General features: G+C 41.7%; 1 protein-coding gene and 1 long non-coding RNA gene across 2 annotated transcripts in view; one reads left to right on the forward strand and one right to left on the reverse strand.

Moving 5' to 3' along the window:
• Window positions 1-27,389, reverse strand: part of LOC115073098 — a 130,776-nt gene that overhangs the window by 35,885 nt on the left and 67,502 nt on the right. The window lies entirely within an intron of this gene.
• The window catches only part of CDO1 (cysteine dioxygenase type 1), a 72,929-nt gene continuing 45,960 nt past the window's right edge, over window positions 421-27,389 (forward strand). Inside the window, exon 1 of the mRNA XM_029571254.1 lies at window positions 421-691. Coding sequence (XP_029427114.1) covers window positions 522-691 — 170 coding nt within the window. The 5' untranslated portion in view covers window positions 421-521. The remainder of the gene's footprint in view (window positions 692-27,389) is intronic.

The following is a 27,389-nucleotide window of genomic DNA, read 5'->3' on the forward strand; positions in this document are numbered from 1 at the left end:
TAATCTTTCCATGCAGTAATGTATTGATCGTAGTGCAAGTGATTCTGCTTCTTAAAATATGTGGAGTTTTATGAGATAATGTTGGATGAGAGTTTCAGTGCATGAAATAAGAAGTTCTTATCAGTACAATATTCTAACTGCTATACATGAGCCAATAAAAACTGATTCCAACTCAATGAGAGAACTAAGGGTGGAGATAGAATTTGCACTCAAAACATTCAGAGCAGTGCATTCAAAGCCAAAGAAGTGTGGGAAAAATCAGATCCTTTTTAGTGCCTGAAGAAAGAAGGTCTATGTTATCGGCACAGTCAGAGAGACACTGTAACTAATCAAACTGGATGTGCAGCGAAACCTCCCTCTCTCCCTCTGGGCACAGTTGGTACGTTCCACTGTAACTTTGCAAGCATAAATAGTGAAGGCAGCTCAGAGCTGGTTAATTTTGCAAAGAGGGTGTGCTGTTGTCCAACCTTAAAAAGCATTCCTGCTATATCGCTCAGAACGTTTTGGCAAGAAGGTGCACTATGGAGCAGACCGAAGTATTAAAGCCACAGAACCTAGACGAATTGATTCAAATACTGCATGAAATATTTTCCAGTGATAAGATCAATGTGGAAGAAGTGCAGAACATGATGGAATCGTATGAAAGCAACCCCCTGGACTGGATGAAATTTGCTAAATTTGATCAGTACAGGTAAGTGGAGATCTGGTGGTCACAGCGATGATGGTTAGAGCCAGGATGATATTTAACAGCAAGAAGTGGACATACATTTTGAGATAGAGAGGGTAATGGGACCAGTGCTTATAAAGAGAACTTTGAAATAAACAGAAAATGTAATTTCAAGTGAGAATACAGTGTATGTGTGCTTTTTACAATATTACTGTGGTTCCAAACTTGGGCTAATTTCACTCATTTTTCTGTCTGCTGCCATGTATCAAAAATATGCACATGTATGTTTCCCTGTTATTACAATATTATGTGATTTTGTTTATTGTTAGTTGCGGGTCATTGTGATGCAAAAGAATTTATCCTCAAGTGCTGCTAAACAAGATTATTTTTTGGGTCGGGGGGGACCATTATTTGAAGTGCCTTTTCTTTTATGGCTGCCATTTGTGTAAAACTATGTGATCATTTTCATATATCTTTGCTAGCTTAAAATGAAGCAAGTCTGAGTGAAATCCAGTGCTTAGCTCAAGTCTAGTGTGCTGTCTTAGAGCCAGGAAACGGTAAGTCGATTTGTGTTTCTAGGAGAGCGCTGAGAAGATCCTAGTATGCTGATGGTTAAGGAGCAGGAATGCAGCTGGAACCAGTTTCTGCATTTTTTCCCCCCTAACTTCTGCCAAAGCTGGAGGGCTTTTTCCAGGGCTGCTGCTTCTTTTTTTTTTTTTTTTTTGCGGGGTGGGCAAAGACATATATTATTCCCCCACTTCATTCCTTTCAAACGCTTGATTAGTGTTATCCGGAGATGAGTTAATTGGGATGGAAAGTAGTCATTTACATGCTTGTCTAAATAGTGGTGATTTGGCACCTTTGGCTTATTCCCCCAAAAGGAACGGTATTGCAAACTGGCATGGGACCATGGACACAAAACCTGCTGCGTGTCTGATATCTGTGCTAAACTTTCCCACCAAGGCATCTCAGGAGCAGAGATTTAAATCAAAAAGAAAAAGGAAACTAAAGCTGAAATAAGCACAATGCGAAGTTTATCGGGCCTGGGCAAACCTTCAGAGCACTTCGTTCTAGACTGCCCCCTGTCTTTTGGAAGCAGCTCGGGGATAGAGAGCTGAGGAAATGCCTTGGCGAGCATCCCAAGCTGAGCAACAGAGGGGAAGAGACAAAACAAGTATTTTTCTGCTCACCACTCCCTTTGTACCACAAGCCTTTTTTTTTGCTTATGGTTGGTATTTCTTATTTGCTCTTCCAAAAACAATTATTTCAGCCTTCTGCATAAAAGTATGCTCTATATGAGTTTCGTTAATAGTGTCCCCCTCCCCGGGTTCTTCACAAATCAATTTCCGTTTGTCCGAGCACATATGCTATCAATTTGTTCTTTTATGCAGCTAATCCCTCCATCTCAAAAAAAAAAAAAGAAGATCTAATAAAAGTGAGGCAGCAGAAAAGCAAGCTTGTGCTCCTAGGTCAGTGCAGTGTGGCATGGAAAGCACTGCTGCTTCTGAATGGTAACATTAGTATCTTTCTGCATGGGAAAAATTGCTGACAAGCTAAATAATTGTTTTATTTTATTTCTTTGTTTACCAGATTAAAACAAGTGCCTTGTTTCCAACGGCGTCCCAAGAAGCATTAGGGCATGTAAAACCATATACATTTTAACCACGGAAAAGGTCTGCAATGTTAGCCGCTCGGTGCACTTACACACAAATAAAAAATAAAGGATTTGCAATCATAGCAGTCCCTTTATCACCAGACAGCAAACGAGGTTGAGTGAAACCTTTTGTTAATCCTTTTCATACTGTAAATGTTCAGTTCTCTACCACAAACAGGAGGTCTGCATCTGATGTGGCAGCTTCTTACATAAGAACAATATACAGGTCTAATAAACACATAAACTATTTCGCTTTCAACATATTTACGACTGCTGCCAAATAAACGCAACCTATGTCCCACAGGGGATCACCGTGTGCTTTGCAGGTAAAATGCTTCAGAAACATGCAACTTCCGGGCTACACGATTATGGATAACCTACCCAAAGGTTTCCTATATGGGAGAAGAAATAAATGCAATTGCTCGAGTGAAGTTAGGTAAACAGATTTACAGTCAGTTAAAGTGAACTGTCAGTCTGCACAAATGAATACTAGCGGTCAGAGCCTGCCAAAGTACTTGCACATACTTAAAACACAAAGCTTGCCACAACTACCCATAATCGAACTGACAGTGAGCAGCGTAAGATTTAAACTTTTCATTCGGTAAAAGTCCTATTCTTTTCACTGCCACCCTTCCGTGCTCAGTAATTTCAGGTCAGCGCTCTCTCTCTCTGCCTGCCACGCAGGTTTTTTTGAACCAAGCAAATCCGAGGGCTTTTCTGGGGTGGGGAGAGGGCGGGTCTCCCAGGACCAATCACATTGCACAGGGAGTGTGTCACCCCAGGGCACAAGGTCACGCCAGTTCTGGCAAAGGCGCACAGCTGCACAATTTGTCTTGCTTATCCAGATCTAACTTGTTTTGAAGATCCGTCAATTAAAAAGGCAAAAAAATAAAAATAAAAATATGGGAGAGCAGCAAAAGGGAGGAAAGAGAGGACGAGGAATTCTGTTTTCTGCACACAACTTTAGGCGTTTTAGTGTTTTGCCCTCAAAGAAATAAGCGCAAGGCATGCTTTCTCCCAAGCTCCAAAGTTGTTGCCCTATTTGGAATGCAGTTAATATTGATTTGCTGCATATCTTGACAATCCGGTAATTGCTAATGATAAACTGATAAATGCAGGGCTGAACAGATTGTTTCACAGGAAATAGAGACAGCATCAAGTTTTGTTAGTCTGTGAAACAAGTTGGTGACACTCAGAGAATGTCGTGGGAATTTCAGCCAACAGGCAAAAAAGCCATTTCATAATTTTAAAAAGCTAGTCACAGAGAAGGTGATTTTATAACTGTGCGGGTCGGGGGAAAGTCTGCTTGCACCTTTTATGCACAGACTTTACTCTGAATTTTCAAAACAAATTAATGCAGACAAGTTAGCTTGGAAAATTCTCATGGAAGTGGGCTGCTAAGTGCGCAAGCTCATCTGCGCAAAGTTCCGTCTGCTTTATTGAGAGCGTAACTTGCGCGGGTGAACGTGTCCACATGCTTTTGGGCATCCAGCAGGTATGTGTGCATATCCCCACCGCGACCTGACTCTGTACCTCAGAACTCCTCTTCCTAGGATATGGAAAAATATACTCGCACTTTTATGCAATTTTATAACAATAGTTTTATCATTGTGCATGGCTTTGCTGTCTTTCTATCCTTTGATTACTGGGCGATCACCTTCGTGAATCTACTGATGATGTTTTTGAGCACTTTTCTTTTTCGCTTGTCTCAATAGGTAGAAAGAGGAGCTGGATTTTAATATTTTCTCATTACATAATTTTTCCTTAAGGATATTTTATAGTCATTTTTTTTTTTGTGTGTAGCAATAATCCAAAGGATCATATTTTTTTAAAACAATTTTTATCCATCTAGCACTGCCCTTTTTCCCTTTGAGTTTTAGCTGGCTGTATGAAAACAAGAATGTGATATCCTCATCTTGTGCGTTCGCTCCTAATCCAAGCCATTTAGCTTTGTTTTTGGTTTTATATAATCTTGTGAATTCCATAAAAGAAGAAAAAATGCTGTCTTCCCAAAATATATTGGAATGGTGGTTAACCACTGCTGCCAACCCCACCTGATGTTGCTGGTGAGCTTATGTAATGGTGTACTGATGGTGGGATGCCCGTTTAAGGATAAGCTCCCTTGTATTATTTATCCAGCCTATCATGTCCGCATTAGCTCCAGTCACTAGGTGTCAGTGAAGTATTTTGCTGCAGGGAGCGCCCTGCAAACAGTCTTCCCATCCAGTGTGCTGCAGGCTCTGAGTGCAGGCCTGCAATCCCATGTTATCATAAACCTCTTTTATCACACCTGCCAACCTTCCTCATTCACTCTGTGCCGCCATGCAGAACAGTAAATCTATAACTATAACTTTGAGGAGTAATTTACCCTCACATATGCTCCTGACAGTTGCATTGGGCACATCAAGGTCTTCAGCTGGGGGACTACAAAGAAGCCTGCTTTGGGTTCTTACGCTGCACATGATTTCCAATGGTCATGATACTATCACAGGTTCCTTGGCAGCAGCCAACGCATTGTGCGCTTATGGCCATTCTTCCTCCCTACATTTCTCAGCACACGTTGGAGTAGATATTCAAAGATATCCAGTTAAGTAAGTTAGCCGGATAAGTCTTATCCGAATAACTTACAAGGGATATTCAGCAACAGGGTTATGCTGCTGAATATCCCTGTAAAAATTGCTAGTTAACCAGATAAGTTTTATCTGACTAACTATTGAGCAGGTCTAACTTATCCAGTTAACTTAACCGGATAAGTTTCAATAGTGCTACTTATCCAGCTAAGCTAGCCAGGTAAGTTGGTACTTTTCAGAATGTCCATATCCTGCCCACCACTAATCTGGCTATCTACTCAGCTAGATAAGTACTTATTCAGCTAAGTGGTGGCTGCTGAACAGGACCAGATATTCAGCCACCGCCACTTAGCCAGATAAGTCACTACTTATCTGCCTAAGTAATACTGAATATCGGCCTCATTGTGATTTACAAAAATTTCATAAACTGGTGGACAGTGAGCCAAATTAAATACAATTATTTGGCACTATTCAATCTCTCAAAAATATTTTTATACAGCAAAACACCACAACAATGCAGCACACTTAATAATAATTTTACTTTTATGCTTTCCTGTAAAATAATGCTCAAAGCATAATACAACAATTGAAAAATCAATTTCTTACTTAACTTAAATATAAAAATAAACATTTATTAATGAGATCAATTTTCAAAAATACATAAACTAGATAACTTATCCAGCTAACCTGGAATAAAGATAGCTGATATACCTACCCAAATAACTATGAAACCTAATTAGCTATTAGGGTCATTCATCAAAATGCATTATAGCATTAACTAATGCAATAACATGTTAACGCATGCGATAATCATGTTGCTGAACTGCACAAATGTACATTTTTTGAAGGGTGGGATTAATTAAAATGAGGGGTGCTAGTGCATGTTTTTAACACAGGAAATAACTACACCTTTTCTCCTGTGCATTTCAGCCATTTTGGGGGAGGGAGAGAGAGAGTGCCTCTGGGGAGGCCTTCACATATTCAACTATTTATATAATTATAGGAGAGTCAGCTAATAACTCGAGGTGAGGTATTGATGGTGGTTTAGGGCTTAGGTGCCAGTGTTGCATGCAGAGTACGATATACAAACAGTACAGTACATCTCGGTGAAGATTTTATGTCATTTGGAGTGAGGAAAGACTCACAAAGTCAAGATTTCTACTATGTTCTCTTGCTCTAGCTTGATAGTACCCTGTTATAGAGTCCATCAAGCTAGGGCGAGAGAACATTGTAGAAATCTCATCTTTGTGAGACATTCTTCCCTCCAAATGTTGTCAAATCTTCACCGAAGTGTACTGTGCTGTTTGTATGTCTCACTTTGCATGTAAAACTGGCCCCTAAACCCTAAACCACCACCAACACCTCACCTTGAGCTATTAGCTGGCCCTCCTATAGAGATATAAATAGTTGACTACTATGAAGTCCTTATAGTTTCTCTCTCTCTCACTCATGTCAAGTTAAACATGAAGAGGTAGAGATATTAAAAAATTAACATTTAGGTATATTTTATTTACTTATTTAAAAATTTGTGGATTTCAGTACACTTTCACAAGCATAAAAGAAAAACAGTAAATAATAGAAAAAATACATGTTAAATATCTTGCAAATCAGCTTAAAAAAGAAGGCTTTGAGTTGTTTTCTAAAAATTGTATAATCTTCATACAATCTTAAAGCAGGGGTCAGATTATTCTAGAGAGCTGGGCTAATTTGAGAAAAAAGCCCATCACCTCATTTGTTGTAACATACAACTAGTAGCGACAGGGCTCTTAAGATAAAGTTGACCCTCTGAACACAATGATCTAGTTGGACAATATTGCTCAGTAAGACCTGACAGTGGAAAATTCTGAAAATGTAAGGATTTAATGTAAAAAGTATAAAACTAAACTTTTCCTCAACAGGAAGCCAGTGCAAAGAACATAACACTGGGGAAATACAATCAGTGTATTTTATCCTAGTAAAGACCCTAGCTGCTCCATTCTGTACTAGCTGCAATACCTGAAGGAGATTTTTAGGTAACCCAATAAAAGGAGCATTACAATAAGTCTTAACAGGCTAGCTTATAAGGGATATTCAGCAGCATGACTATGCTCTTGATTATCCCCGAAAAAATCTCTAGTTGGCTGGATAAATCTTTTCTGGCTAACTTTAGACCTGCTATTCAACAGGTCTAATTTATCTGGTTAACTTAATCAGATAAATCTGAATATCGGCACTTATCCAGCTAAGTTAACCACATAAGTAACTCCTCCCCAAAATGCTCATTTCCCACCCACCACTTAGCCAGATAAGTCCTTACTTATCCGGTTAAATGGCACGTGATATCAATCTCAGAATCAACAAAAAGCTTAAAATAAACCAGGCTGACTAATATTACAAAAGCAAATAAACTAAATCCTAACATGGCTCTCCCTGATAAATTATTAATATTTCTTCAACCTTGAAAACTTAACAGCATTGATAAAATTGAAGAGAGCAAATCAAATAGCTAAAAACCCAACAGTCCTGATTTGTAAAAGCTTGAATAAAGAGTCAGGTATTTAACTTCCACCAAAAAATCAAATAGGCTCTAACCAAAGGTCCTTAGGCACCAAATTCGAAACAGTTGTACTACACAGGAAAAAGCCTTTTTTCTATTTCTTGTAAGTTTTGCTTCTTATACAATTGGATCCTGCAATAGAATTTCATCCGCAGAGCTTAATGTCTGAACCAGAATATATAACATCACAAATCATGGAGATAGGATGGCCCTTGATTATTAAGTGATCTAAATGTTAAGGTAAGAATTCTGAAAATTATTCTAAGATGAACCAGCAGCCAGTGTACTTTTTTAAGAGCTGGTGAAATATAAATATATGTATGGGACTTCCAGATAGGCTCACTAGCAAGTTACAGGTGATGCAAAATACAGTGGCCTGGCTAATGATGGGACAATCTCACATAACTGCAATCCAGCCACTCTTGTACAAGTTACATTGGTTGCTCATAAACAAATGTACACAATTTAAGCTTTTAATATTGACTTTTCAGGTATTGAGAGGCATGGGACCCGAGTATTTACAGAAGAAATTGCACTGATATGTGCCAACTCGACCATTATTGGGCTTTGCTGGTGTTGCCAAGTTTTAGAGATCTAAGGCATACCTGGATACGAGCGAGAGCTTTTTCCACTGTTTCCCCTATGCTGTGGAATTCTCTCCCGGCAGATGTTAGATTGATTGGTTATTTTTTCAAATATAAGATTCTCTAGTGGGTTGTTAAGCAGAGGAATGATAGATTGCAATCAGATTTGAGCATGTTGCTATAACTGTGATGTTAATATTTTTATGTATATTTTATGTTTTATTATGCATGTTTTTAATAAAACTGGGGAGGTGGGTTATACATTTGTTAAAATAAATAAATAAATAGATGTGGTCTTAATACTTCATGCCAGTCAGAAGGCAAGCAACTACATTTTGCATGAATTGAATCCAGTGGACAACTCGACACGGCAAGCCCAGGTATAAGATGTTACAGTAATCTAGTGTGCATAGAATAAAAGCCCGAATCAAGATCACCATCTTTTTCTGTCCTATAACCTATATAAATGAACAAATGATCTGTAAATTATGCCAAAAACTTTTTAACAACTGCATCAATATGCAAATTTAATACCAGATTAGAGTCGAGTATCACACTCAAACTCTTCACACTCCTTGACTAGAAGAACCAACTTCTCAAGGCTTACAAAAGGGGTGACTCTTTCCTCACAAACAAAATCTTAGTCTTGGATTGATTTAATCACAACTTGTTCACTGGCATTCAATTAGAGATAAGGGCCAGATTTCTATCTAGCTCTTGTAATGTAGCTATGATATCTTTACCCAAGGCAAAATACAGTTGAGCATCATCAGAACACAAGTGAAACTAGACCTTGGCCTGCTATAGTAACACTGTCAATAGGGCCATATACAAGCTGAATAACAGACAGGTCAAAATGGAGCCTTCAGATACTCCAAAAGGTTGACCAGAGAAAACTGTTAAATACAGTTTTTCAGACAGGACTTTAACCATTCCAATCCTGTTCCTGCTAATCCTAATGACCAAAGGCGGCTAACTAAAATATCGTGGTTGATAATATCAAATGCCACCATTAGAACAAGAAGGTTTGGGAGGGAGACAGAACCTTTATCGGCAACAAGCAACATAGAAACATGATGGCAGAAAAAGTCTGCATGGCCCATCCAGTCTATCCATTCATCCAATTAATTTAGCATTTTTAATTCTCATCATTTCCTTAGAGATCCCCTGTATTTATCCCATGCTTTCTTGAAATCAGATACAGTTTTTGCCTCACCACTTTCACTGGGAGATTGTTCTACACATCTACTACCCTCTCTGTAAATAAATATTTCTTAAGATTACACCTTTCAACTTATTCTCATGACCCCTCATTCTTTTTTTTTTTTTAAATTTATAAGTTTTATTGGGTTTTGTACACAACTACTAGAGCCTCCTTTCCATTGAAAAAGGCTCACCTCCTAAGCATGGAAACCCTTAAGATATTTGAATGTCTCTATCATATCTCCCCTAACTCACCTTTCCTCTAGAGTACACATGTTTAGATATGTAAGTCTATTCCCATTTGCTTTAGAACAAACACTACTGATCATTTTAGTGGCCACTCTCTGGACCAACTCCATCCTGTTTATATCCTTTTGAAGGTGTGGTCTCCAGAATTGTACACAGTATTCCAGTTGAGGTTTCACCAGTGACCTGTACAGGGCAATATCACTTCTCTTTTTCGGCTGATTATTTCTCTCCCTATGCAGCCAAGCATCTTTCTGGCTCTTACCGACACTTTATCCACCTGTTCGGCCACATTAAGATCAGCACATACAATTATCCCCAGATCCCGTTCATCCTTTGTGCTTAGAAGAATTTCACCTCCAATACTGTAGCTTTCCCTTGGGTTTTTGCATCCTAATGTATGATTCTGCATGTTACAGATTTTGGTATCATTGGCAAAAAGGCAAACCTTTCCAGACAACTCTTCTGTTATGTCGCTCACAAAGATATTAAAAAGAACCAGCCCAAGGACCGATCCCTGAGGCACACAGCTAGTAACAAGCAGAGAAAACTCGATTTACCACTACCCTTTCTTGCCTCCTACTCAGCAAGTTTCTAACCCAGTCAATCAATCTAGGATCCATACCAAGGGTGCACTTTGGTTAAGGTGAAGCCATCTCGCTGGAACAACTTCTTCCTTTCCCAAAAGGTTCCCCAGGTCCTAATGAATCTAAAGTCCTCTTTCTTGTATCATTGTCTCATCCATTCATTGAGACTCCAGAGGTCCACCTGCGACTGGGGTCCTGCCCGTAGAACTGGCAGCATCTCTGAGAATGCCACACTGAAGGTTTTGGATATTAGTTTATTACCTAGAAGCCTAAATTTAGCCTCCAGAGCCTCCATTCTTCATCTTCCTATATCATTTGAACCCACAAGGACCATGACAACCTGCTCCTCCCCATTATACTCTAAAATCTTGTCTAGGCGATGTGTAAGATTCGCTACCTTTGTATCGGGCAGATAAATTATCAAGTGATCCTCCTGGCTGCCAGCCACCCAGCTATCCCTAATGATCAAATCACTAATAATAACGGCAGGACTATCCCTGCTCTCCTGGACACACTACCGTGAAGATGCATCCGCAGTACAAGAGGATAACACTTTTAATTCAGATTTAAAACTGCTCTGCTGGTACACAACTTGCTCACTAAACCATCACTTTCCTGGATTAACATGCTATTTAAATCATATAATCCAAGAAGAGCTTTATGCTCATTACAATTGGCTTTACTAGAATCTCCATCTATCTGTGAAGCCCACCTGTCCGAGACTCACTAATGTGCATTTTCATGGCAGCTCCCGAAATATGGAATAATTTTCCATCTGAAATGCGTGCTATGATCTGTGTCAAGATTTTAAAGACGTTTTTAAAGACTATCAGGTGAATGCAATATCATCGCGTAACAACATGTGCACATCCACCTCCCCTGGGCGCTCGATGCAATAGACAAATGAGCTTCCGCGCCAAAAAAGACACGCAATGGGAAATTTGTGCATCCCTAGTGCTCTGCATTGGGCACCCAGCAGAGTGACTGCGCCTACAACAGCCTGACCAGAGTTCCTTCCCCACCCCCGGCAGGGGCTATTCCTGATTGGTCTTTTCACTGACAAGTGGATGGACCAATTGGGCACGTAATATTAACGTATTCACTCCTTCACTTACTGCCGGCAGGGGTTCCAATTGGGCCAGACCTTGGGGATGCTGCTTATTTCTTTTTTTTTTTTTTTGAGCCTTTCAGCACGGCATGATTCTACTTTCTGTGGTTCCTCCTACTTAGTATCGTGATGATACTAAGTAGGAGGAATAACAGAAAGCAGGATTTTTTTGTTAGCTCTTGAGCACGGCATGCTTTAAAGCCAGCTCCTGGGCAGGCTTTAAATTTACTGCATTACAATGGGTGCCTTGGCTGCGCTGCAATTTTTGGCATTGCGGGATAATAGCTAATAGCCTCACCTACATGGAATTTACATATGATGAGCGCTGTTAGCTATGTGCTGGTTTGGACGTGGATTTTGGATGCGCTGATCCCAGTATTGCATCGGGTATAAGTCTAGCACGTCCAACTGCACATTTAGCGGCATGCTGACCTGAGCGCCTGATATTACATCGGCAAATACCTGGGCCGGTCCGACATCGTGAATCTGCCGCTGCATGTAAGTTAAAAAAATAATAAAAATGAGCCATTTCTGCCTGGTTTAAAGAGACTGGGGTAACTTGTGGTGGATGCAGGCTATCAAACCAGGGGAGTTTAGAGGACCTAGCTCATAGCTGGACAAACTGGTGTATGAACTGGTAAACTGGTAATGGCATGGACACGCACCCCTTTTAAAATTCCCCGACTTATGTGGTAGAATTGACATAGAATTGGCATTTATATGCCTATGAGCAGGTCCACTTAAAATTAGGGACACGTGCACATGGCAAAGCTATTTTATAACAAGTGTGCATATGTGCGCATATGTTATAAAATGGTCACATATCTCGGCACAGGCCGGCAGTGGCGTAGCCAGAATTGATTCTTTGGGTGGGCATAAGGTTAACATGGGTGGGCTATAGGCAGGTGTGTGAGACCTACTAGTTGTATTCTTATTGATAAATAATGCCATATACTGCACCCTACAATGGCTTTCTAAGTAATTTGCAACAGCCATTATGCATCATGCAAGAAACTTTTAAATATTTTACCTCAATTATTTACAGCAATTACCAGCATTAAAAATTCCTTATTAATCTTATTTTTGCAGTTTATAAATGCCCAAGTATATCATGTAAAAAGCAAAGAAAACAAACAATCAGCTCCAATCATGTAATAAAACAAAAATGAATGTATTGTTTCATGAATCCTCTTTGCAGAAAGCCAGAAATCATCATAACTACAATAAAACAGCATTTAACATCAGAACAGGTGCAGAGCAGAGCTAGGACAAGTTACATGGAACAGCTCCCCTGTGAGGAAAGACTAAAGAGGTTAGGACTGTTCAGCTTGGAGAGGAGACAGCTGAAGGGGGATATGATAGAGGTGTTTAAAATCACGAGAGGTCTAGAATGGGTAAAAGTGAATCGGTTATTTACTCTTTCGGATAATAGAAGGGATAGGGGGCATTCCATGAAGTTAGCATGGGGCACATTTAAAACTAATCGGAGAAAGTTCTTTTTCACTCAATGCACAATTAAACTCTGGAATTTGTTGCCAGAGGATGTGGTTAGTGCAGTTAGTGTAGCTGGGCTTAAAAAAGAATTGGATAAGTTCTTGGAGAAGAAGTTCATTACCTGCTATTAATTAAGTTGACTTAGAAAATAGCCACTGCTATTACTAGCAGCAGTAACATGGGATAGACTTAGTTTTTGGGAACGTTTCAGGTTCTTATGGCCTGGATTGGCCACTGTTGGAGACAGGATGCTGGGCTTGATGGACCCTTGGTCTGACCCAGTATGGCATGTTCTTATGTTAACATGTAGAAAAGAATATTGAAATTCTGGTGTCACCTCAGCAAAATAATCCCTCCACTGCTATTTTGTGAAGAATACAAACTCCTGCAAAGAGACATCTAGAACCTTGACATACCATACAGTCACAGCACTGTCTCTCAGGATTCAAATAACAGCAACCTTATGAAAAAGTAGCAATGCAAATACTAAACCAGACCCTAGAACATTAATATATCACCTATCAGAGTTACAGAACAAGCTGGACTACTACAGAGAAACTACACGCTAGCAGAAATACTGCACTTCAGTCACACACACAAACAGGCAAAACAGAGACCAACCCTTACCTAATATAGAAATAAGAGACTACAAATTAGAAACAGAAACACACAGACAAAACCAAAATAGAAAGCCCGAGAAACTAGACTCTGAACAGTGGAATACTGAAGAAAGAGCCAAATTAAAAAATATAAGAAATGCACATTCCCAAAGATGGCATAGTCCAATTGCTAAAATCCCAAAATATTTTTTTTTTTACTTTTGTTGTCTGATGTTTGTACTTTTCTAATCAGTTGGTCCTGGTCTCTTTTTCCCATTTTTACCTTGTCACTCATTTCCTAATCCTTTTCAGTGTCTCTCTTCTCCTACTGTCTTCTTCCTTTCCTCCTTCAAACACACACACACACATACACACACGCTTTCTCTCACAGACTCCCTAACACACAAGCTCTCACTCTCTCACCCCCGCCCAGGCTCCCATTCTTATGCACACAGAGACGCGCACCCAGGCTCCCATTCTCACCCACACACACACACACAGGGCTTTTTCATTAGGCATAGCAAAGTCCTACTTCTGCCACCGTGGGGATGGAATCCTATGGCGACCTGTTTGGCCCCTTCCTGTCCACGTTGACAGTTTAATGCAGTGGTTCTCAACCTTTTTCCCCATTGTGACACACCTGACAGACATGTTCACATGTGTGACACACTGCTCATTACAATTAACGGCGGAAATAAAAAAATAAAGGTCCAGTATTATTTTTATTGTTAAGAATGACACAAGGAAAGATCCATATTCTGTCTGAACAGAAATTGCTCTCTCTCTCATTTACACACAGGCTCTCAATCACATATTCACATGCTCCCTCACCTAAACCATCTCTCAGTCACACACAGACACATATACTCTATCTTTCTCACAGGCTCTCAATCACATACTCCCTCACCTAAACCAGCTCTCAATCATTCACATACATGCTACCTCACACACACACAGGATCTCTACACACAAGCTTGCTCATTCACTCACTCCCCCCCCCCCCCCAAAAAAAACCTAGCGGCAGCAACAGCTTCCTCCACGTCCAACCCTAAAGGCAGCAGCAACCTACTTCACTTTCAGCCCTCGCGGAGAAGGAGTCCCATCGGCGGCAGGGATTGACGATCTTCTTCATTTTCCTCCGAGCCGCGCTGCACATTTTTCCGGCCGCGCCTCTCTTCTGTTCTTCGGGCCAACGCTGACCACACTAGCATGGTCTCTTCTTCCCGCGCATGCACTCGCTGCTCACCACTTCCGCTTCCGGGGGGTGGGGGGGGGGGGCAGGTCCTGCCGCGTTCCACCCGGGCTGACAGCATTTTAAGCCCGGGTGGAGGAGGATCGGGGAGCAGCTGGGTCAGCGGGGACAGGATCCTACGACGGCATTGCTCCGAAAGGCCTCTTCTGGTTGGGTGGGCCTGGTTCCAAATTAGGTGGGCAACTGCCCACCCAGGCCCACCCGTGGCTATGCCACTGCAGGCCGGCATGCACACACATATGTGCACCTGCACATCAGCTTGAAAGTTAACCGTCCCTGGGAGTACCTGAGGAAACTGAAAATAAAGTGACTTATCCAAGGTCACAAACAACAGCAGAAGCATAATTTGAACCCTAGCCTCCTAGTTTTCAGTCTGTGAGTTTAATCAGGCTCCTTAAAATGAATTCTTTTACTTACTTGTTTGCTGCTTTAATGTTAGTTATGTTTTTACAGCTCTAAAGAAGAACAAACATGACCTAGAATGAAACATAATTGCATAAAGCCTGTTGATCTCACACAGCAAACAAAATTACTTTTTCCATAGCAACTGGATGGGATAAAGACGTGTAATACAGAACCTTGAAACTGAAAATTATTTGGAAGCTGTCACTGTTGGCAGCCCTCACTGTTGGCACAGAATGTCTGATTTATTGTTTAAATAAAATCCTTAGTGATGGATTGTAGTTTAACTAATGTTATCTCATTTTAGATAATCTAATATTGCCTACAAGAATAAAGACATTTTCAAATTCCTCAAGCCACAAACAGTTACTAATGACGAAGATTAGTAGATGATTGTTAACATAGATATGATCAGATCTGCTTTGGTTGTTTTAAATGATCTAATTACTGCAAACAGGTATTGAGCAGGTTGCAGTACAATTGAATGCTTTTTCCAGCTGCCCCAGGGGTCGATATAACTTAGCCAGTTAAATAGCGATTTTTGACTGGATATTCAGCAACATAGCCATAATGCTGAATATCCCAGGTAAATTATCCAGAAAAGCCTCCTGCTAGTTTACCTAAATGTTTTGCATTGAATATCTACCTCTTAGTGTGTTGTCCTCTGGTGGATCCTCCTCTACTTCTATCCCACTATCAGTTGGTGTGCCTCAGGGATCTGACCTGGACCCTCTCCTTTTCTCTCTCTCTCTGCTAATTCCCTTGTTGCTCTCATCATCTCCCATGGCTTTCAATACCACTATTATGCTGATGATTCCCAGATTTACCTCTCTAATCTAGAAATTTCATCAGGAATCTGGTCCCAGATCTCAGCTTGCTTGTCTGACCACCTTAAACCACCTTAAACTCAACATGACCATCACCACCTTAAACTCAACATGGCCAAGACACAACTCCTTATCTTTCCCCAAACCCACAACCCCTCTTCCTTCTTTCTGCATTTCTCTGGATAACACTGTCATCCTTCCACTCCCTCAGCCCATAATCTTAGGGTTGTCTTTGACTTCTCTACACATATCCAAAATACTGTTAAAATGTGTCATTCCTTTTCATCTTGCTAGAACAGTCATTGCATATAGGATCCCTCTCCTCCACAGCTGATGGAGACAGAGGACACACCTCTTTTATGATCTCGCTCTGGGCTACAAGAGAAGTGTGGTCCTGGTCCAATACCAGTTGTCTCTGTCTCTAGCATCTGTGGAAACATAAGGACGATAATTGCCAGAGCCTGGGTGTGGCCCTGGCCTGGTTGAATCCTTTTTCCACCTGGGGCAATAACCTCAAGGGGTAGACTTCCCCAGTGGGAGCATTTCTTTATCTTTATTGGAATGTATTAATCGCTTACGCACCAAGGGGTAGATTTTCAAAAAGGGCGCCCTCGCGTACTTTTGTAGGCGCATCAGGCGCAAACAAAAGTACGCTGGATTTTAGTAGATACGCGCGTAGCTGCTAAAATCCTGGATCGGCGCACGCAAGCTTACCGATTTCGTGTAGCCGGCGCGTGCCGAGCCGCGCAGCCTACCTCCGTTCCCTCCGAGGCCGCTCCGAAATCGGAGCGGCCTCGGAGGGAATTTGCTAACGCCCTCCCCTCACCTTCCCCTCCCTTCCTCTACCTAACCCACCCCCCCGGCCCTGTCTAAACCCCCCCTACCTTTGTTGGGGGATTTACGCCTCCCAGAGGGAGAAGTAAATCCCCGCGCGCCAGTGGGCCGCTGGCGCGCCTAGACGCAACCCGGGGGCAGTTCCAGAGGGCGCGGCCACGCCCCCGGACCGCCCCGAGCCGAAACCACGCCCCTGGGCCCGCCCCCGAAACGCCGCGTCCCGCCCCGAAAACGGCACACCGCTCGGCCCCACCCCCGACACGCCCCCGACACCCCCCCTCGGAAAACCCCGGGACTTATGCGAGTCCCGGGGCTCTGCGCGCACCGGCAGGCCTATGTAAAACAGGCGCACCGGCGCGCAAGCCCTGCTCGCGTAAATCCGGGCGGATTTACGCGAGCAGGGCTCTTAAAATCCGCCCCCAAGGCACTAAGCGATATACAGATCATAATAAACATAATGCAACATTATTTAAAGACACAATATAAACACATGACCATGTAACCTGAAAGGAAGAACATGTGAAGAGAGTCTGCCTGAAGGAGACTAGTAGCTCTCCTCTTATAAATAAGCCTGCTTAAAAATAAAGGTCTTTAATAATGTTTTAAATGTCTTCAGACAGTCTGACTGAAGATTCCTTGGTTGAGCTCTAGGGGTCTGTGGAGCTCCCAATGAATAGTTCCTGGATCCTGCAGGAACCTTGCAGTCCTTAAACTAAGAAAAAGAAAAAGGCCGGCAGGACTGCTCTCCCTCTCTTCCTTTCTTCTCCCCCATTCCTCCTTTCTCTGCTTGGTGGAGGCTCTCATAAAGAAAAAAACCCCACCTGGACTAGCTAGCTTAATGAACAGGAAGCCGGGACTGCATTAGCTGCTGGCAGAGGTATCCCTGGAGGTGGTGAGTAGAGGCTGTGCTGTTTATTGCTTGGGGAAGGAAGCCTATCACTAGATCTGTCACAAACACTGGAGTTTCTAGGGGTCTGCTTTGAGACAGAACAGGGCCAAGGACGCCTGACTTCCACCAGAATGTCCAAACTAATAGACCAGGTGTTATAGTTTCAGGCACAAGGGGCTCCCAGATCATGGGATTACCTCCATCTTCTAAGTCTTATGGCATTGACACTGGACCTGGTTCCATAAGCCAGAGTCCATATGCACCAGCTCCTATCCCCCCAGGGTCAAGGAGCAACCTGGATTTAAACCTCCAGAAGGGGTAGCCCTGAAACCCCCTGACTGGATGGTGATCACAATGGATGCCAACCTGAGGGCTTAGGGTACTCATTGCCATGGACAGTTGACCCAAGGGCACTGGAAAGGGCATGAAGTAGCTTATTCAATAAATAGGTTGAAAACAAGTGCCATTAGGCTGGCTCTGTGACACTTCCTTCCCCTAGTAAGAACTAAGGAAGGCAGTCAGGGCTCAGTTGACAATGCCATGGCAATAGCTTATATCATCAAAGGGGGCACCCGTAGCCTGTCATTAGCACAGGAGGTAGCCTAGCTGCATGAGTGGCCTCTTAACAGCCTACATAACAGGAAAGAAGAACTTGCAAGCTGACTACCTCAGCAGGAACAGCTAAGATCAGGGAGAATGGACACTGAGGCCAGAGGTCTTTCAAAGAAAAGTAAGCTGCCGGGGGTCCCCATGCATGGACCTAATAGCAACACATGCAAGCACCAAGGCTGACATTTTTCAGCTAACGGGTAGAATCGGGATCCACGGGAATAGACACACTCTTATGCCCATGGCCAAGGCTCAGCCTTCTATATGTCTTCTCACCATAACCATTAATAGGCAAGACAATAAAGAAAGTGGAAAACCATCCATTCTTGGTCATCTTAGTAGCCCCAAAATGGCCAAGGAGACACTGGTATGCAAATTTGGTGAGGCTGTTGATTGGAGCCCTGCTGTCTCTGCCCAAGAAGTAGGGTCTTCTCTGTCAAGGTCCTTTAGCAGTGATAGACCCGTTTCCATTCTCTCTTATGGCTTGGTCCTTGAGAGGGTATATCTGCACAAAAGAAGATACTCTGCCTCTGTGATTTCAACCATGCTAAAGGTACAGAAGTTTTCAACCTCTCTGGCCTATGTCAGGATTTAGAGATTGTTTGAGAACTTTTATACAAGCAGGACCATTCTCCTTAGAAAGCAGATATCTTGCAAATATTAGACTTTGTGCAAGCAGATATGGATAAAGGTCTGGCACTTTGGTCCTTGAAAGCCTAAGTCATAGCCACTGCATGTTATAGGATCCAAATTAAAGGCACCTCAAAAGCAGCACACCTTGTCACAGGGCATTTTCTTAGAGGTGTAAAATGTACTAGGCCACTGTTCTGTCCCATGGTATCCCAGTGGGACCTCAATCTGGTGCTAAGAGCCTTAGTCAAACTGCCCTCAAGACAGTAAAGCAGGCATCTATTAAGGACTTGTCATTGAAGGCTTCCTTCCTTATGGCAATCTGCTTGGCCAGACACATCTCAGAGTTACAGATACTATCATGCAGGAATTCTTGCTTAGTATTTCTGCAGGATTTGGTCACCTTTCTGCCAGTTAGGTCATTCCTACCCAATGTGATTTCTGCATTTCATATACATCAGGTGGTATCCCTTCTAGCCTTCAGTAGTGAAGACTAACAGGAGAAGGACAGGAGTCTATCCCTATTAGACATACATCAGATTTTGTTGAGATATCTGAAGGTGACAAACACCTTTCGGAAAATGGACAGGCTATTTGCCTTGTTGGGTGGTGTCTGGAAGGGAAAAGTCTCCAAGGCCACCATAGCCAGGTAGATTAGAGAAATAATCACATTGGCTTACTTATTATCAAGTAAATAGACCCCAACAGTTCTCTGAGCTCATTCTACAAGGGCGCAAGCATCATGCTGGGCAGAGGCAGCCTCAGCTTCCCAGGAGGAAATCTGTAAGGTCATTCTAGCATTCTTTCATTAAGCTTTACAGGTTGGGCATACAAACCAAGGCAGGAATTATCAAAGCAGCCCTGTCTTCCTCCCGTCCTAACACGGACTAGCTTTTGTAACTCCCATACGATGACTGGTCTAGCAAGAAGAAAAGAAAGGTTAAATTATTCTTACCTGATAATTTTCTTTCCTTGAGTCCTGCTAGACCAGTCCAGAACCCACTCAGAAACACAGGGTTGGGGGGGGGGATCAATCAGAAGGTGCATTTGCTATATCCCTAAAGGTGTCTATTCTCTCTTTTGACAATTATACCTCTCACTCACTCAGTACAGTCTTGTGGCTCTATGATGTTTTTATTGGCAATAAGTGGGGAATTAGTCACAATGCTCTGGCAGTAGGCTACTGGGATTAGACCGCAGCCATACCATGCTTATAGCCCAGAGTGAGGTTATAAAAACGGTGTGTCCTCTGTCTCCATTAGCTGGGTGGAGGGAAATCCCATACATGATGACTGGTATAACATCACCAAAATCAATTCCTTCTTTTCTGGAGATACTACTAGAACCTTATCCACTCTCTCATTATATCCCACAGACTACTACAACCTGCTCTTCATGGTTCTCCAGTGAACCATCCCTTTCCATTATAATCTATCCAAAATTCAGCTGTGACTTATTTTTAACCAAAGTCTCTACACCCATATAACCCCTCTTCTCAAGACCCTAACTTTTTCTGCATATAGTTCAAACTCCTCTTAGTTACCTACAAGTGATTCTTTCTGCAGCTGCTCTCTACATTTCCTCTCTTATCTCTCCCTACATCTCTCCTACTCATCAGGCAAGTTATTCCTATCTATGGTTTTATTTTCTACCACCACTCCAAACTCCATGCTTTCCACCTGGCTACACCTTATGTTTGGAATAGACTTTCTGAGTTGGTACATCATGCTCCCAATTTTGCCTTATTAAAATCCAGTCTAAAAGTCCACCTTTATTTGGTTCAGTTCTTCTGAATCATCACACTTGAAAACCATCTGTGGAACGAGTATCTCCCCAACATCTTCATTATTAAAGACCGAAGCAAATAATTCATTTAGTCTTTCCACAATGGCCTTATGTTCCTTAAGTGCCCCTTTAACCCCAGATCATCTAACAGTCCAACTGACTCCCTCATAGGATTCCTGCTTCAGATATATATTTTTAAGTTTTTACTATGAATTTTTGCATCTACAGCCAACTTCTTTTCAAATTTTCTCTTAGCGTGTCTTATAAGAGTTTTACATTTAACTTGCCATTTCCTTCAGCTGGATCCTTCTTCCAATTTTTGAAGGAAAGGTTTTTACTAAAATAACCTTTTTCACTTCATCTTTTAATCAATCTGGCAGGCTTTTGGTCATTCTTAATGAATGGAATACATTTGGACTGCGCTTGTAAGATGGTATTTTTAAACAATGCCCATGCCTGTTATACACTCTTAACCTTTGTAGCTGCTCCTTTAAGTTTTTTTCTATGTTCCTCATTTTGTCAAAATCTCCCTTTTGAAAGTTTAGTGCTAGAGCTATAGATTTACTTATTGTCCCCTTTCCAATCATTAATTCAAATTGGATCAAGTTATGATCACTATTGCCAAATGGCCCCACCACTATTACCTCTCTCTTCAAATTCTGCATTCCACTAAGAATTAGATCTAAAATAGCTCCTCTCTTGTCGATTCCTGAACCAATTGCTCCATGAAGCAGTCAATTATTCCATTCAGGAACTTTATCTCTCTAGCATGTCCTGTTGTTATATTTGTCTAGTCAATATTGGGATTATTGAAATCTCCCATTATTACTACATTGCCAAATTGGTTAGCTTCCCTGATTTCTCTTAGCATTTCAATGCCCCTCATATCATTTTGTCCAAATGGATGCTAGAATACCCCTATCGCTATAATCTTCCCCAACACAAATGAGATTTCTACCCATAAAGATTATTTTGTGCATTTAGTCTCTTGCAGGATCTTTAACCTGTTGGACTTTATGCCATCCCGAACATAAAGTGCCATTCCGCCCCCAAGTTGATCCACCCTATCATTGTGGTATAATTTGTACCCTGGTATAGCACTGTTCCATTGGTTATCCTCTTTCTACCAGATCTGTGAGATGCCAATTATGTCTATCTCTTCATTCAGTGCTATACACTCTAACTCTCCCATCTTACTTCTTAGACTTCAGGCATTGGCATACAGACATTTCAAAGTGTGTTTTTTGTTGGTATTAACAACCACTTATCAACTGACAGGGATAATTTGGAATCTTTTAACTCAAGTGGTTCTTTACTTATAGGTACATAAGAATATAAGAAAATGCCATACTGGGTCAGACCAAGGGTCCATCAAGCCCAGCATCCTGTTTCCAACAGTGGCCAATCCAGGCCATAAGAACCTGGCAAGTACCCAAAAACTAAGTCTATTCCATGTTACCATTGCTAATGGCAGTGGCTATTCTCTAAGTGAACTTAATAGCAGGTAATGGACTTCTCCTCCAAGAACTTATCCAATCCTTTTTTAAACACAGCTATACTAACTCCACTAACCACATCCTCTGGCAACAAATTCCAGAGTTTAATTGTGCGTTGAGTAAAAAAGAACTTTCTCCGATTAGTTTTAAATGTGCCACATGCTAACTTCATGGAGTGCCCCCTAGTCTTTCTATTATCCGAAAGAGTAAATAACCGATTCACATCTACCCGTTCTAGACCTCTCATAATTTTAAACATCTCTATCATATCCCCCCTGAGCCGTCTCTTCTCCAAGCTGAAAAGTCCTAACCTCTTTAGTCTTTCCTCATAGGGGAGCTGTTCCATTCCCATTATCATTTTGGTAGCCCTTCTCTGTACCTTCTCCATCGCAATTATATCTTTTTTGAGATGCGGCGACCAGAATTGTACACAGTATTCAAGGTGCGGTCTCACCATGGAGCGATACAGAGGCATTGTGACATTTTCCATTTTATTCTCCATTCCCTTTCTAATAATTCCCAACATTCTGTTTGCTTTTTTGACTGCTGCAGCACACTGAACTGACGATTTCAACGTGTTATCCACTATGACGCCTAGATCTCTTTCTTGGGTTGTAGCACCTAATATGGAACCTAACATTGTGTAACTATAGCATGGATTATTTTTCCCTATATGCATCACCTTGCACTTATCCACATTAAATTTCTTTTGCCATTTGGATGCCCAATTTTCCAGTCTCACAAGGTCTTCCTGCAATTTATCACAATCTGCTTGTAATTTAACTACTCTGAACAATTTTGTGTCATCTGCAAATTTGATTATCTCACTCGTCGTATTTCTTTCCAGATCATTTATAAATATATTGAAAAGTAAGGGTCCCAATACAGATCCCTGAGGCACTCCACTGCCCACTCCCTTCCATGGACTACTTTTGCTTTTATTGGAATCTCTCTGTTGGGATGCCCTAACTTTCCTGTTTCATTAGTATCCTTCAGAGATACTTTCCTCTGAACCATGTGCTGCTGAGCAACTGTCAGCTTTCCCCCTTGTTCTAGTTTAAAAGCTGTTCTACCTCCTTTTTAAAGGTTAGTGCCAGCAGCCTGGTTCCCACCCTGGTTAAGGTGGAGTCCATCCTTTTCGAAAAGACTCCCCCAGCCCCAAAAGGTTGGCCAGTTCCTTACAAAACTGAAACTCTCTTCACACCATTGTCTCAGCCATGCCTGCCTCTACGGACCTGCCCTTGGAACAGGGAGCATTTCAGAAAATGCTGCCTGGAGGTTCTGGATTTCTGCTTTCTACCTAAAAGCCAGGCATGGTAACTTTCAAACCGGTACATGGGCGCATTTTGGTGCATGTGCATTGGTGTGCACCCAGATACGTTGTCGTTTTATAACTTGCGTGCGTATATGTGTGCATATTATAAAAAAGCCTGGCCGCGCACACATGTGTGGGCCAGGCTTTGCCTAGGTGCACGCCTAGGCAAATCCCACTTGTACCACATAAGTTGGGGGATTTAAACATGGGTATGTGCCCACACTATTGCCAGTTTCACCAGTTCATCCACCAGTTCGCCTAATTAAGCAGTAGGTCTTACAAAACCCTCTGGTTTGACAGCCTGCACTCCTTCCAGTTATTCCATACCTTCATTTATGGCTAGTTTTTATTTTTTATTTTTTTAACTTACACCTCCTCCACAGCAGAAGCAAATTTATAAAGCACTAGATCTGTGCGAGTGCTCTGGCACGGAAGTATTTGCGCGCACATCCCTTGGTCACGCACCAAAATGCCCACGCCCTGCCCCTTTTTGAAAACTACTTTAAAATGTCCATACGCAAATGCCAGTAGTCTAAAAAATAAGATTGGAGAGTTAGAAAGCCTGGTGATAAAAGAAGATATTGACATAATAGGCACCTCAGAGACCAGGTAGAAGGAGGATAACCAATGGGACACTGTGATACCAAGGTACAAATTATATCCATATGACAGGCCAGATAAAATTAGTGGAAGATTAGCACTATATGTTAAGAATGACATAGAGTCAAGCAGGATAAAACCTTTGCAGGAAACCTCTGCACCCTGGAATCCTTTTGGAGAGAAATTCCAAGGACAAAAGGGATATTTTAACGCCTGCCTGGCCAGGATGAGGAAACAGACTGCAAAATGCTAACAGATATTAGACTGGCTGGTAAAATGGGCAACACAATAATAACTGGAGACTTCAATTGATTGAGTAAATTTCACATCAGGGCATGCAAGGAAGGCAAAGTTCCTAGATGCCATCAATGACTATTTCATGCAGCAGATCGCTCCCGGACCCCCAGGGACTTTTGTCCAGCTTGGGGAGGGGGCTCTTGACCCCCACAAGACTTGCCAAAAGTCCAGCGGGGGTCCGGAACGACCTCCTGCAGTCGATCTGCCGGCGCCATTTTCCGTACGGAAAAACGATTCGCGGCAGGAGATCGCTCCCGGACCCCCGCTGGACCCCCAGGGACTTTTGGCCAGCTTGGGGGGGCCTCCTGACCCCCACAAGACTTGCCAAAAGTCCAGCGGGGGTCCGGAACGACCTCCTGCAGTCGAATCGTGTTGGTCTATGGCCGGCGCCATTTTGCGCCGCCATTTTGCAAAATGGCGGCGCAAAATGGCGCCGGCTGAAGACAACACGATTTGATTTCAGGAGGCCGTTCCGGACCCCCACTGGACCCCCAGGTAATTTAAGGCATTTTGGGGGGGTTCGGGAGGGTGGGGGATTTAATTTAAAGGGTCGGGGTGGGTTTTAGGGTGTTTTAGTGTGCCAGTTTTCCCACCCTCCCCCTTCCCCTCCCCCTTCCCCTCCCCCTTCCCCCGATTTACGATTTTTTGACGATAAATCGGGGGAATTGTTATTGTATCGTGGCCCTAACGATTTTTGACGATTTAAAATATATTGGACGATATTTTAAATCGTCAAAAAACGATTCACCTCCCTATTATCAGGAGACTAATAAGGAGAATTCACACCTACTCATATGCCTGTTTAAAAAGATAGGTTTTCAAAGTCTTTTTGAAGTCTTTTAAACTAGTGATGTCTCTTAAGGCATCTGAGATTTCATTCTACATTTTGTGCCCAGCAACTGAGAAAGCACGATGTCCGGTGATATCTAATCTTGCTATTTTAAAGATCAGAATTTCAAGTAAATTTCTATTTTGTGAACGAAGTTGTCTAGTTGGTTTATAAATGTGGAGAGATGTATTTAACGAAATAGAAGATTCTTTATGTATTAAGTTAAAAATAAGGATGAGTATTCTATATTGGATTCTGAATGAGATTAGTACCCAGTGTAAAGAGTATAACACCAGTGCAATATGATCCCTCAGTCTTGATCCAATTAGAACTCTAGCTGCAGAGTTTTGGATAAGTTGAAGAGGACGGATGGAATATGGAAGTAAATCCAAGTATAAAGAGTTGCATTAATCCAGGTTGTTCAGAATCAGAGCTTATAATAAGTATGAAAGTCATTTACTTCTAGTAGGGGCTTCAGGCGTTTTAACAGATGCAGTTTATAAAAAGATTTAACTACTGTGGAAATTTGACAATGCATTGATAGATTTGTGTCCAAGATTACTCCTAGATTTCAGACTTTTTGGGTAATTGGAATAATCTCAGCTTGAAAATTTAAGAAAGTTGTAAAACCAGGAGGTATTGTTTTATGGCCAGATAAAAGGATTACTTCAGTATTTAATCGATTCAGTTTCAGTTTGTTGTGAGAAAGCCAGCATTTAACTGAGTTAGTACATAAGATAACAAAGACTAAAATGTTAGGCCAAGATGACTTGAAAGGGACGAAAAATTGGATATCGTCAGCATAGTTATAGAAATTTATACCAAGACATTTGAGTAGTTGGCAGAGGGGAGCAAGATTAATATTGAACAAGGTGGCCGATAATGCAGAATGATGTGGAACACCAGAGGACAATGGATACAAATCTGAGCAAGATGAACTAATTCTCACTTGTTGAGTTCTGTTTGATAAGTATGAGCAAAACCAGTTGTGGACTATTCCAGTGATGCCAACAGATTGTAAATGTGCAAATAGGATCTGATGGTCAATTGTATCAAAAATGGCATTATATCAAGTAGGACAAGAATGTAATCTATATTGGTGTCAAACCCTTGAATGATTGTAAGGAGTGATGATAATAATACATTTTCCATGCTATGACTTTTTCAAAATCCATGTTATTGAGAATCCAAAAGTGAGTTATCAGTAATATGGTCCGTCACTTGATATAACACTATTCAGTGGTTTTAGCCAGTAGTGGTAATGATGATATAGGCCTAAAATTGAGAGGTCAGTAGGATCACCATCTGTTTTTTGGGGGTCCGGTGTGATAGGTGCACATTTCAATATTGTTGGAAGTTTTCCAGAAGAGAGTGACAAATTAACAAGATTTGCTATGTTTTCGGAAATGCATTAAGGAAATATAATCCCAACTACAATTAAATAATGCTGGGCTTTGTATTAGGAGTCACCAACTAGGAAAAAGATCTCGGAGTCCTTATGATTAATACTTTGAAATCTTGCGGCAGCGGTCAAAAAAGCAAATGGAATGTTAGGAATTATTTGGAAAGGAATAGAGAATAATCATAATGCCTTTGTATAGATCCATGGTGCGACTGCATCGTGAGTATTGTGTGCATTTCTAGACTCCCCATCTCAAAAAAGACATAGCAGAAATGGAAAAGGTACAGAGAAGAGCGACAAAAATAATAAAGGGGATGGGTAAGTTCCCTTATGGAGAAAGGCTAAACAGATGAGAGCTCTGTAGCTTGGAAAAGAGGCAACTGAGAGAGGATATGATTGAAATTTCTAAAATCATGAGTGGGGTAGAAAGAATAAATACGGAATGGTTATTTACCCTTTCAAACAATACTAGGACTAGGAGACAATCCATGAAACTAGCAATCGGCAAATCTAAAACAAATCATAGGAAGTATTTTTTTCACTTGGCACACAATCACACTATGGAATCTGTTGCCAGAGGACATGGTCAAGGCAACTAACATATAATGAGCATCATTTACTAAGCACTTTTCCCATAGACACACAATGGGAAAAATTTCTTAGTAAATCAGGCCCATAGTGAGGTTCAGGAACAGAATGGACAAGTTCCTGAAGGAAATGTCCATAACCAGTTATTAGCCAAGTGGATGTGGGAAAGCCGGTGCTTATCCCTGGGAGTGAAATATAAGAAATAGATCAACTATTGGGGATCTGATAGATACTTGTGACCTGGATTGGCCACTGTCAGAGACAGAATGCTGGGCTCGATAGATCTTTGTCTATCCCAGCAAGGCACTTCTTATGTTTTTATGTTAATCTTCACATCAGCAGTACAGCTGCATTAGGTTTCTAATAAGGCAGGGGTAACCTGCGTG

Source organism: Rhinatrema bivittatum, chromosome 1 (genome assembly GCF_901001135.1).
Source record: "Rhinatrema bivittatum chromosome 1, aRhiBiv1.1, whole genome shotgun sequence".
NCBI lineage: Eukaryota > Metazoa > Chordata > Amphibia > Gymnophiona > Rhinatrematidae > Rhinatrema > Rhinatrema bivittatum.